Below are 12,277 nucleotides of genomic sequence, written 5' to 3' on the forward strand. Positions count from 1 at the left end.
CAAACCTGGGTTAGCTTCCGACCAGAGGCAGAAAACTCAGTGTGTCCACATGTCAGCCTCGTTCCTGTCGACACCCCATAACAAGAGCCCCAGTTTAGGCCGCTGAAGCAAAGTGACAGGGAGACATTGTGCAGAGCAGGACTGGCTCATGTCCAAAGAGTTGGGGTCCAAGGAGGAAGACTAGAAGTATCCTTTGAGGTCACTGGCATGCGTGAATTCCACACTCAAGGTCAGGCTATTCTTGGGTGGTCCTAGTCCTCTTATTTACTAATTAGCTGAGGCACAAACCTAATCACTCACCCTGCCAGCTGCTCTGCAGGGGTGAGTCACTTAGCTATGTGTAAGCCTCACCGACCTCCCAGATTCTGCCCAGCGCAAAAGCTTTGCTGCTGTCAACTTATCCTGCATATATTTTATTGAGCTCCATGAGGTAAGTACATACTCCAGTGATGATACAGGATCTGGGGGTACGTTCCAGGTCTCAGGATTGAGTCATGATTGTCCAGAGATGACACGGGAAAGGAGCCAGGCCTCTGCTCCGCTGTGGAGCCTGGGGGCACAGCAGCCTAAGCCATACCCCAGCCACACTGCAGAGGTGAGAAGACAGCCGTGGGACCCGAGCGAGGACGGGCAGGAGTTCTGGGAAATGGCCCGCGGCTACCATCCGTCTCAGCACATCGTCTCCCCGACAGAACCGCTCCCTGCAAGGCCCACTGGGCTGAACTGTGTTCTGAGACTTCGCCGTATTACAAGCGAGTCACTGCTGAGGTTGCTAACATTACCTACAAAGATGAGAATTTAGAAATGGATGAAGAAAGCTCCAATGGTTCCTGAAGTCCAAAACCCACACAGAACTGAACTCCATGTACGGATGGTTCTGTCTCAACATCCCTGTGATCTATTTTTCACAACGGTCACCTTTACATCGTCTCTTCTCTTGACCTATGATAATCCTCTCCCTCTCCAGTCATGTCTCTCAAATCCATGTTCATCCTACCACCAGGATTATTCCCCAAGTGAAAACCCAACAGTATTATTACTCTGTTTAAAACTCTGCAATAACCTAAGGGGATCAGAATTATGTTGACTTGTCTGTCTTCTTTTCTATAAACTACATGCTCTCTAAAGGTAGGAACATAAATTTAAAACCCATCCTTGAATCCAGGAAATTGCTCAATAAAAACCCAACAAAAGAACGTGTTGTGTCACCACCACCTGCAAAGGTCTGTGCTCACCCCCTCCACAGGCAGCATCCCAAAAGACAAGGCCAGGGGCTCCTCAACCTGACCGGCTATGTGTTGCTGAACTCCAGGGTCAAAGTGGTCAGCGATCCCGCAAGGATCCAGGACACAGGGTTGCTGGTGTACATGGATTCAGGCCATGGCATGAGAACAGACTGAAAGGTTTCTTCTTGCTCTTGGTGACAGTAAAGACCACAGCAATCTAAAGCTCTATGGTGGTTTTCTTCACTCTCAGTATGAAGAGAACTAGAACTATTCCTCCTTGAAAACATGCAATGGGCACACCATTGACTGTTTACCAACTATAACCATGACTCTAATACTTGCTTGATATCTATCCTCTATGTCTTGGCAACTTGTCAGGGCTCTGTGGAACCTCACTGTAAGGGGGTAAGGCTTTTTTTTTTTTTAATATAATGTTTCTTCCACTGGGTCATTATTTCCTATCTGTTAGCAATAAGAACAGAGGTGGTTCCCCCCCACCCCAAAAGTGCTGTATATATTTGCATATAAATGTTCAAAGATATAGAGACAACATTATTTTGAGGATCCAGATTCCTTTAGGACATAGCATCTTATTCCCAGTGTAAATTTTTAACTTGACTGATACAGAAGGATGTGGTAGTGCCTTTTAATCTCTGGAGTGATAAAATACTAATTATGTTCTCTGCCTGCAAACCATGCCATATATATGTGTGTGTATGATAGCCATTACACACAATACTACATATGCTATCTGTAAATATTACACACACACACACACACACACACAAATAATGTTCCATCATAAGCACTTCTGCCTGGCCTACAACTTTGGAAAGAACTATGACTTGAGGGATATGCCCCATACTTCTCTCGCTTCTCTTCCTCTCTAAATACCATCTTTCCCTCTCCAAGGCCCAGCAAGACCTGCCTTTTCCACAAAGCTTTTGTCATCTGTAGGCCCTTCTATAATTTAACTCAAATCTAGCAACCCAAGTTGACTTCCAAAGTGAGTAATTACAGATCTAGTTGCTCACGTACAACATACCCTGGCCAAATGAATCCTATGCTTTCTACAAAGTAAGCGCTCAAAAAAATATCTACCAAATGCCAAATATGTAAAATAAAGCCACTCGTTGCCTAGTACAGTGCCTGTACACAGTATAAACTCAGTAACCGAATGAGCCATTCTCTGCGTACCCCCCCTAGCTCTACCTGTGAGCTTCTGTTCATGTTATTCGACTACCACATGCGTCCTTTCTGTAGTCAACAGCTCTTCTCAGCCTTTTAAAGTCTTCACCTAGGGGCGCCTGGGTGGTTCAGTGGGTTAAGCCGCTGCCTTCGGCTCAGGTCATGATCTGGGGATCCTGGGATCGAGTCCCGCATCGGGCTCTCTGCTCAGCGGGGAGCCTGCTTCCTCCTCTCTCTCTCTGCCTGCCTCTCTGCCTACTTGTGATCTGTCAAATAAATAAATAAAATCTTAAAAAAAAAAAAAAAGTCTTCACCTATTATTCTAGGTCTGCTGAAATAACCCTGCCTTCCTTCAGGAAGTTCTCCCTGATTCACTACAGGAGAAGATGACTCTCCTCACCTCCCTCTTCCCAAACAGTGTAATTCAGGCTACTATTTTGATAGTTCATGGACACTGTCTCCTATGGTAATGCTTTGTGTAGATCCCTGATGCTTAGCTCATGCTAAATTCCTTGAGGGAAGAATCACTATTTTCCTTGTAGCCCTAAGTTGAATCTTTGAAAACAGAAAGCTCTAAAATCAATTGTTAATCAATCAATCTGTACACTGAATGTGAATTAACTATTCCAGTCCACCTTGATATATTCTTTTTCTGAGCATCATGACCACCTGTATTCATTACATAATTTAGACCTTAAAGCTACAGAGTTTCTCATTAATTTCTAGAAGTTTCTCATGTCCCAACGAGGCTGGACTTCTTCAGGGCAGGGGCCTGTGTGCTCCCATGTTAGGTTGGGAGGTCAAAGAGGATGCTCAGTTGTGGACTGATTAAAATAACAGAGGTATGACCCAATTTATAATAGGCCCTCCTCTCAAGAGCATTTATAGCTGTCTTCTCTTTATGCACATTTCTCCCTAAAATCATCATCCCAGGAGCAGTAGTTCTGATGTAACCAGCTGACAGTTTGACCCTGTGAAGCCCTCTGAAAATAAAGCATTGCTGGTCATTCCCAATTGGGGAGTAAGAACTTCTCCCTGAGACGATGTCACCAGTCACGGGAGCAGGTGTGGGGACTAACACTATGGATGGAAGACAAAGAGACAGCACCTATTACAACCCTTGGGCTGACACCATGGTGCACTGTTTGACGTTGGGTTCTCATAAATTGCCCACAGGCAATTAGGCGTATATTTATTAGGTGTATATTAATTTAATTAGGCATATATTTAATTTAATTAGGTATATATTAAATTGCCCATGGGGCAATCAGGGCCAGTATATTTCTAACGGCTTATCTGCCCCAGCAGGAAAAACCCTGCTCCAGGCTTCAAGTGCCAACCCTCCCGGAGCACACAGATCTGTCATCCTCTCCCAGCTCCCGGGGGACTCTACCAGGTCACACCTTCCAGATCCCTTATTCCACATTGTCACCTCCTTCCCCGGCCAAACTGAATTCAAATGAATGCCTGGTAAAACTACAGGAGTGTTTTGTTTTGTTTTAAATCCTTACCTATATTTTCAGTCTGCCTTATACAATGGGAGAGAACATTAAAAAAAAAAAAAATTGGCTACAGTCCGGACCTGGCAGAAAAAGGACCACAGTGCCTCTGAATGTCATCTGAGATTCAAGCCGTGTTATGTCACGTGATCACTTTGGCAGAACTCATGAGATAAATGGCCAGAACTGGTAAACACACTCATATGTGTGCACGCTCGTGTTCAAACACGTTCCTCCACCCCTTCTGATGGAAATACCAGACTCATCCTTAACCATCCCAGGCCATTTTAAGGTAGAACTCTGGAGTAGCCACATATTCCAAAAGAATTGGGTTAGCCCACTAACTTAGAAGAGAAAAAAAAGGAGGAGAAAGACATTTTTTTCCTTTGCTAAATTACTGTGTTTAAGTACTGGCCAGCTATGTGAATTGTTTGCTGTAAGCCACTGCATTTTCTTATCTCTGCTACTCCCAAAGAGACAAAGCCAACAGAACACTACCAGAAAGCAAAACAAAAAGCAAAGAGAAAACCAGTTAATGGTGTTGTTTTCTCCATTCTCCTTATGAAGTTAAAGGTTTATGTCAAAGCTAAAATGTTAAAGCAGCGAAAATAGATGCTCTTTGCAGAGCCTCTAGGTCTAAATGTAACTTGAGCTCTCATCTTGCAGCTGGGGACACATTTTTAATTTTCTATAAGATTGCCTCTGCCATACTTTTCATTTCACAGGTTTTTTAAATTCCTCAAGCCTAGCCCTTTGGAGTGAAAGCCACCTTAACGAAGAAAGTAGAGATTAAACCACCATGCCTCTGGAACAGCCGAGGATCTCAGCTGTAATTCTTTGGCTCAGAACCAGGGTCTAAAACCAGCCATGGGAAAAGTTGCTGAAATGGAGCCTGCAATTCTCTCCATGTTTCACTTGCATAATGTTGACATTATAACACCAGGGAGACCCAAAAATATTTCAAACAATTATGACTTCTTTTCTACAAATATTTTTAAATTGCTTTATAAGATAAAATAACATATTTTGCCCTTCTTATTTTATTTATTTAACTTTTTTTTTTTTTTTTGTACTCTGGTTGTCCTCAGCAGCTTACTACTACAGATTTATTTTTGGCACAAAGGTCAGGGAGGACATCTTAAGGCATTACCTCTGCTGGTTAAACTGTGTTTTCCAGCAGGAGTTGCCCAGTGAGTAGGAGAATCAGCTACTCTTAAAGCAACAACTGAATGTGGTGACACAGCACAGGAGAAATAGACTGTTTATTTCTCATGTTGATGACCGAGCAAGGAAAAAAAAAAATCAAGTACTCAAGACAATCTTTTAGGGGCACCTGGGTGGCTTGGGGGTTAAAGCCTCTGCCTTCGGCTCAGGTCATGATCCCAGGGTGCTGGGATAGAGCTCCACATAGGGCTCTCTGCTCAGCAGGGACCATGTTTCCTCCTGTCTCTCTGTCTGCCTCTCTGCCTGCTTGTGATCTCTGTCTGTCAAGTAAATAAATAAAATCTTAAAACAAAACAAAACAAAACAATCTTTTATAAAAGTCTCCCACCCCTTTAAAAGCAGTTTCCTTTCTGGACAGAAAAATCCTTCTTCTCATTCCCGTTCATTACTCTTTCCTGCTCCAGTTATTTGTGCCATGAAACATATGTTTGAATGTACTGAGACTTCTCCATGAGGAAGATGGCATAAAAAAAGGCCAGGAGAATTCAGAGACGGCCCAGGAACTCATGAGTTCTGAGCAAATTATTCAACTATTATCTGTTATGTCTTCCTTCAAACTTTGCCAAACAGTAATCACCCAGAACGTGAAAGGTGAAATTTATTTGAAATCTGCCATTTCCACTCTCAGAGACTCTGATTCCGAGACCTTAATTCTGAGCTCTGGAAACGGGGGATGATATCCTTAGTCACGGCTGAGCAGAGTGATCAGTAGGTTAATAACCAACCTTCCAGTGCCATTTTAGTGTCTCTCCCTGGACCAAGAGACCTGGCTCGCCTTCACTATAAATGCCCTCGGCATGGTTTGCAGCATTTATTTTTGATGTGCAAACATCAGATGCCGCAATTGCATTCCTCTTAAAACATCCATGGGAAAGTCCTCCTAGCTTATGATTTTAAAGCTAAGACAAGTTTCCCATGTGCTGTTACTTAAAACTCACCCCATTTAATTAAATCATCCAAAGAACTTACATTTAACAAGTAACGTTCAGTGTTACTTCAAAACACAGGGGGCGAGAATGGGAAAGCAGAACTCACCTTCACTCCCAGAAACAGCATTGCTCGAGCCTGCCACTGCCAAGGTCAACAGCACCTGCCAGAGATCCATACCTGTGGGACCTGCAAGCACACGAAAAAGAATCAGACACAGCCAACTAAAAGCAGACCATTATCGCTGCACACTATTTAAAAACTAGCTGAACACTATTTAAAAACTAGCTGAACCATGAATGAGCGGACGTGCATGCCAGTTCTTGAGGGAATCCTGGTACGTCTTTCATTGCCCCGAGTCTCATTGTGCTGTACTTCTCATGAGGGCAAACAGTAGGTTTATCATAAATTCCACTTCCACGGAAGCTTGCATTAGGAAACAGCATGGACACGATAGAGATTTTCACACCCTGGCCTACAGCCCTAGAACTACCTCACCACAGAAGACACCCCCCCCCCCGCCCCCAACACACACAACTGCTTCAATAACAGGGCCAGGTGGCTTCACTTTAACTAGATCTGGAAATAGAAAAACTCGTCAGCAGGATCACCAAGCACAGGGCCTTGAGCTGGACAAGCCATAAAAGGAAAAACACAAGACTGTACTGTAATAGTAAGGCTTCTCCAGTGCGCTTCCCCGTGGATGAAAGAGCTCCACTACTCGTCTGAAGCCTGCACTGACAAGCCATTATGGGACGGTTTAGCTAGAAGACAGCAGAAAGGAGAAGACGAGAAGCAACATACTCGGAAGCATCAGTGCTGCCTAGGTGGCCTCCTCAGGACACCTGGTGTCCTGGGTTCTCTGTTCTAGGAGGAGAGTGGTCTCTGAAAGGCCCAGGAACGTGACCACCCCAGACTCAAAGAAAGGTCGGTTCGCAGCCTTGCTAGTTATTTGGGATCGCAAGTGTGGCCACGCCTGGATCCCTTCAGTTTGATGAACAGGGGAGATATGCCTTGGCCAGCACACGCCATTACCTGGAGGAAATAAGCTTCTTTGGAACCAATAATCCAGGTGTCCACTTCTAGATCTCTGAAGAGACAAGCCTGGGCTGGTTTAAAATGAACTCAGCACCCTGTCCTTTGGGCTGCTGCTACCTCTGACAACCAATGCCAGCTCCTTTCCAGCTCAGCCGCATGATTTCCATAACATTACATGACTTCCTCATCGCTCGGGCACACCTGAACATCGCCCTGCGCTCTTCACCAGGGCCTCCCTCCGGCTTTATTTCCACTGTTACACATCCTTGACAAAAACGAAATAGCCCTTCTCGTTATCCCTAATCAGGCTAAAATGATGAACAAGAACGTTTGTTCTCATGGGTACTGGAGTGAACGGTGTAGTCCTTAGTAATGCTGAACAGGCATCAAATGTGATGTTTCTTATTTTCATTTCCAGATAGCGGAGGGCCCATCATTTTTCTGTTGTTGTTGTTCCATGTGATTTTATGTTCTTTTTTTTTTTTTTTTTAAAGATTTTATTTATTTAACAGAGACACAGCGAGAGAGGGAACAGAACACAAGCAGGGGGAGTGGGAGGCAGAGAGGGAGAAGCAGGCCTCCCGCTGAGCAGAGAGCCCAATGCGGGGCTCGATCCCAGGACCCTGGCATCACGACCTGGGCCAAAGGCAGACGCCCAACCAACTGAGCCACTCAGGCGCCCCTGATTTTATGTTCTTGAAAAAGTCTAAGAATACCCACCTCTGCATAAACTAAGCATCTCCCTGTGTCTGAACACACACGTGTGTGCTGAGTGTGTAAGGAACGGCCTCCAACACTGCCTCCTGGGGTCACAGGCAGAACCGAGCGGGACCCTGCACAGGAACACACTTGGCCAATTACGGGAGTTCATGCCAATGTGGGTTACGGTTATTGTAACATCCATGTTTTAAATTCCTCTGAGCTAATGGCCTTGAATCCTCATCAACTTTGCAAACGTGAACCTCAGAGCATCTCTCCTTAGATCCTTTATCAGTAGGTGAATAGGCCGTGTAATCCAAGTTTGACGCTTCCCGAAGAAATACGTAGAGGCTAAAAATAAATATGCTAAAGGCTGAAAATGCCATCCTGTTGGTAACTGGATATTTCCTTCTAAAACTGATTTTTAAAATATATATTTTTTTAAAGTAGGAAAAGCATGGAGGAATTGGGCTGTATGCATAGTGTTAGTTTTACTAGCAATCGCCCAATGCACGTAGTGTCAGGTAGAGAATCCTCTCTTGGCACGTGCTCTCTGGATATCAAGGTCGTAAAAGAATTCGAATTCCCAGGCAGGGTTTTTGGCCTCCCAACTGAATAAAGATATAAATATGTTTGCATTGCTCAGAAGGCTGCTTTCTCTGGTTTGGAAGTTGCCTTGTCAAATATTTCAAAGATACTTGGCAGATGCCCGACACGAGTGAATCTTGCTTCCGACGGATAGTACTTGCCTCCCTCCCATGCCCAAACTTTTGAAGGTTGCTGTCTGCAAATGAACTTCACAACTCTTCCAAATGATCACAACCTAGCTCCAAAGCACGCGATCTATCTCTTACAATGAAACAAACAAATCAGAATTTTCAAGCAAAGTCAACCAGAAATCTATTTCACACTCCCACAGCCAAAAAAGAAGGTATTTAAAACTGCCATTCTCCCACAGAGGAGCTGAGAACCAGTCACCACACTGAGAGCATCACGAACTGCCCCAACTCGAGCTCCAACTAGGGAGCAGAGAAAAGGATGGAGAGCTGGAGCGGGATTCAGGAAGAGCTCACTGCTTCATCCAAAACCGAGTTCCGCTTCCACGGCTGCTGGCTCAGTGGGGCTGACTGTGAAAGCTGTCCCCTAGTGATCTGTCCCAGGGCCAGCACACAGCCGGGCTAATGGACACTCTGTTCATTTGACTGGAACCTGCCCTCTTCCGTTTTGCAGGACTCCCTATGGCAGCTTCTAGGTAAGAGGATCCTTCTTTACTAGGTGTTCGCTGGGAGAAAACTGCCTTAGGAGAGGACAACGTGCCAAAAACACACAGTGTGAAACTTCGGGGTCATCTGTCAATAATGTGCCAGATGTGAGCAGGAGAAAGTCCCATTAGTCCCCTTCCCCAATATAAGTCTCTCTGTAGAGGCAGGTACTGTCCAGAGGAATCTACCAAAAACATACCTTGGCCAAATGGCTTTTTAAGTTTGCAATAGTTTTCTAGGAAAAACCTCTAAATTTCTGCTGATATTTATGCATTCTTGGGCGATAGTCTCATGGCAAGCTTTTTATTTGGGGTGGGGTGGTGGTTGGGTGGGGGAGACAAGCTTCCATTCTTGCATAATGGAACTCACGCCATTTCCACTTTCAAAGCCTGAGGCATTTTGCCTGACCTCCTCCACCTCCCCCCCAACTTCCTCAAGGGAGAGCCCGTTTGTTGAAAAGTTGGTGTGAGTTTTAATTCTGTAAACTGCCCAGCAGAGGAGCCTCTGAATCACAGTCAGGACTGTGATATACTGCCTCTTATTCCTGGCTATAAAACAGTACATAAACACATGAGAAGAGATGGAGATTAAACACAAGGTTTTTCCCAACATGTTATAACCAACTCCAGGCCAAGAAAGCAATTAGTTCAATTCTCTTTATTTTTAAAATTAGCAAGTATTTGTTGAACTCCTAGAATTGTACAGGGCACACTGGAGAATACCAAAGCAATCAAAATAATGGTTTTTTACCTCAAGAATTAAACAAGATAGGCAAATCAAATTGGGAAAAGAGGAAGCATACCTGAAAATGAAATAAAGAGTGGGTGGGCTGGTTGGGGGGGGCACGACAATCTGAAGGGCTTAAAATTAGATTTAAACGACAGAGAAGATTGTGATAGGTAAGGAATAGTGAGGGGTGGATGTGAACTTAACATTATGGGTAAACACTCAGATGGTACCAAAGTCCTGGGTATGGCTCTGGTCTGATTAGTTCAGAGTGGTAGCTGGAGGGGAGAGACAGAACAAGGTTTGAAATTATGAATAAAGGGGAATGAAATTGGATGGTAAGAGAGGACTAGGCCAAAATAGCAGTTCAATTCATATTTTTTTAAAAAAGATTAATTGATTAATTAATTAATTTAGCATGAGGTGAGGCGAGGAGCAGAGGGGAAGGAAGAGAAATCCCCAAGCAGACTCCCCACTGAACTTGGGAGTTCTTGGCGGGGGAGGGGGGGTGGCGGAGGCTGGATCCCACCATCCCAGTTCCCCGAGATCAGGACCTGAGCTAAAACTAAGAGTCGGATGCTCAATTGACTGCATCACTCAGGGGCCCCAGTAGTTCAACTCACATTAATCAGAAAGTCACCCGAAGTTTTAGGATAGGTAACACATGTGCAAAGTGGATTTTTCTTAGGATAAATCTGCCCCTCATACTTTCTTAACTTGGTATCACTGAGAAATACTGACAAGACTTGGAGATGAATGGATTCTGGAGATAATAAATAAAATGTGTCTATCACAAATGAATGAGTATATAGTTATATGTGTGGATGAAAGATGGTGATATTGATAGAAATCAAGATTTGGGGATCTGAGTTGCTCGGGAATGAGAAGATTAAATGACTATCTTGGGATTTTGGGTGTTAAAGTGATTTAATAGTGATTTAAAGGCTTATAGAAGTATAAGATCTGTCTGAGGGAAGTTGATGGTAGAAGACCCAAGACTGAATGAGAGAGGGAAGTCAGTACTGGATTTCAGAGATATTTACATAGAGATGATAGATATCAGATGAATTTAATATGAAGACTAGGCTATTTCAGAAGAGCCCCCCACATTAACTTTATTAAAAGTAATATTACAGGGGCACCTGGGTGGCTCAGGGGGTTAAAGCCTCTGCCTTTGGTTCAGGTCATGATCCCAGTGTCCTGGGATGGAGCTCCATACCCATTGTGCTCTCTGCTCTGCGGGGAGTCTGCTTCCCCCTCTCTCTCTGCCTGCCTCTCTGCCTACTTGTGATCTCTGTCAAATAAATAAATAAATACTTTTTAAAAAAAGTAATATTATAAAGTATATTAAGCCATATGGGGGAAAATGTGCTCCTATCTGGTTTGTAATTTGGCAAAGACAAAAAGAACCACCACCTAAAGCTACCTACACCCCCTGATTTGTATAAGGTTTTTAAAAGGAGAGTGGTCAACAGCATCTGTAGAAGAATGTCAGCATATTTATAGGTAGAAAAATGTGACAAAATGAGGAACTTGTAGTTTGCCTTAACAAAGGCAAAATACCAATATGGCAGCTGAATTGATAGAAATGATATTTCCCCAATTTTTTGTTTTACTGATCTAGCTGTCATGATACCAAAAAGGTAAGAGCTGATTAAAAAAAATCCCCACAGAAGCAGAATCATTTATATTGCAAAATCAAGACACTAGTCAGATAACATAATAAACGTGTACTTTCGATGCAGGTGTTCCTTAGTAATGAAATATTGCAAAACCGGATCTAGTTGATTTCCTGGTGAAGCTGTTTTAAGAATTCGATGTTGAAAAACAGGCGAATCCAAAATGGTATTTGAAATGACCCATTCTAATTAGTACCAGGCATGTATTTGACTAGTTTGCATTTGTTCATGTTATTACCCACTTTTTATGGTGCTGTTTATTTGAGAATTGGTCAGATCCAAACTGCCTTAGGTCAATTTCTTTCTTTCCAGTTAGGGAGAGAGAAAAAGTTCACAGACATTATTGACATACCTACTTTCACTGACATTTTTTCCTTTCTCAGGATCCATTGGGGAACAGAGGATGGGAAATTATTTTAAATGTGTAATGTATGAGGGGAAAAAAGGCCACTAGAAGTAGTATATGTAATAAATCTCCTTTTTTTATAAAACATTTAAAACATAGATCATATGTACCCAAGGTGACCAATTCAGTTATCATCAATCATCAGTGGCCACTGAGCACTGCAAATGTGGCTAATGCAACTGAAGAATTAAATAAGTTAAATTTTTATGTAATTTTAATTAAGTATTTTAATTAAGTATTTAATTAAGTATATTTGAAACAGGTTGTGATATATATCTAGTTTTTCAGCTGTGGATTAAATCCAAACAGATCAAGTATCTCTGATGCAAATTTAGAATTCAAATTAAGATGTGTTGTAAGTGTAAAACATACATGGGTTTTGAAGGCTTGGTACCAAAAAAAC

The 12,277-nt window shown here is 43.1% G+C and overlaps 1 protein-coding gene across 2 annotated transcripts in view; it reads right to left on the bottom strand.

The window, feature by feature from the left end:
- The window catches only part of GHR (growth hormone receptor), a 258,493-nt gene that overhangs the window by 132,299 nt on the left and 113,917 nt on the right, over positions 1 to 12,277 (bottom strand). For both annotated transcript variants that reach the window (XM_044232381.1, XM_044232377.1), the window contains exon 2: positions 6,173 to 6,253. In XM_044232381.1, coding sequence (XP_044088316.1) covers positions 6,173 to 6,242 — 70 coding nt within the window. In that variant the 5' untranslated portion in view covers positions 6,243 to 6,253. The remainder of the gene's footprint in view (positions 1 to 6,172; positions 6,254 to 12,277) is intronic.

This window comes from Neovison vison, chromosome 1, assembly GCF_020171115.1.
Source record: "Neovison vison isolate M4711 chromosome 1, ASM_NN_V1, whole genome shotgun sequence".
Lineage (NCBI taxonomy): Eukaryota > Metazoa > Chordata > Mammalia > Carnivora > Mustelidae > Neogale > Neogale vison.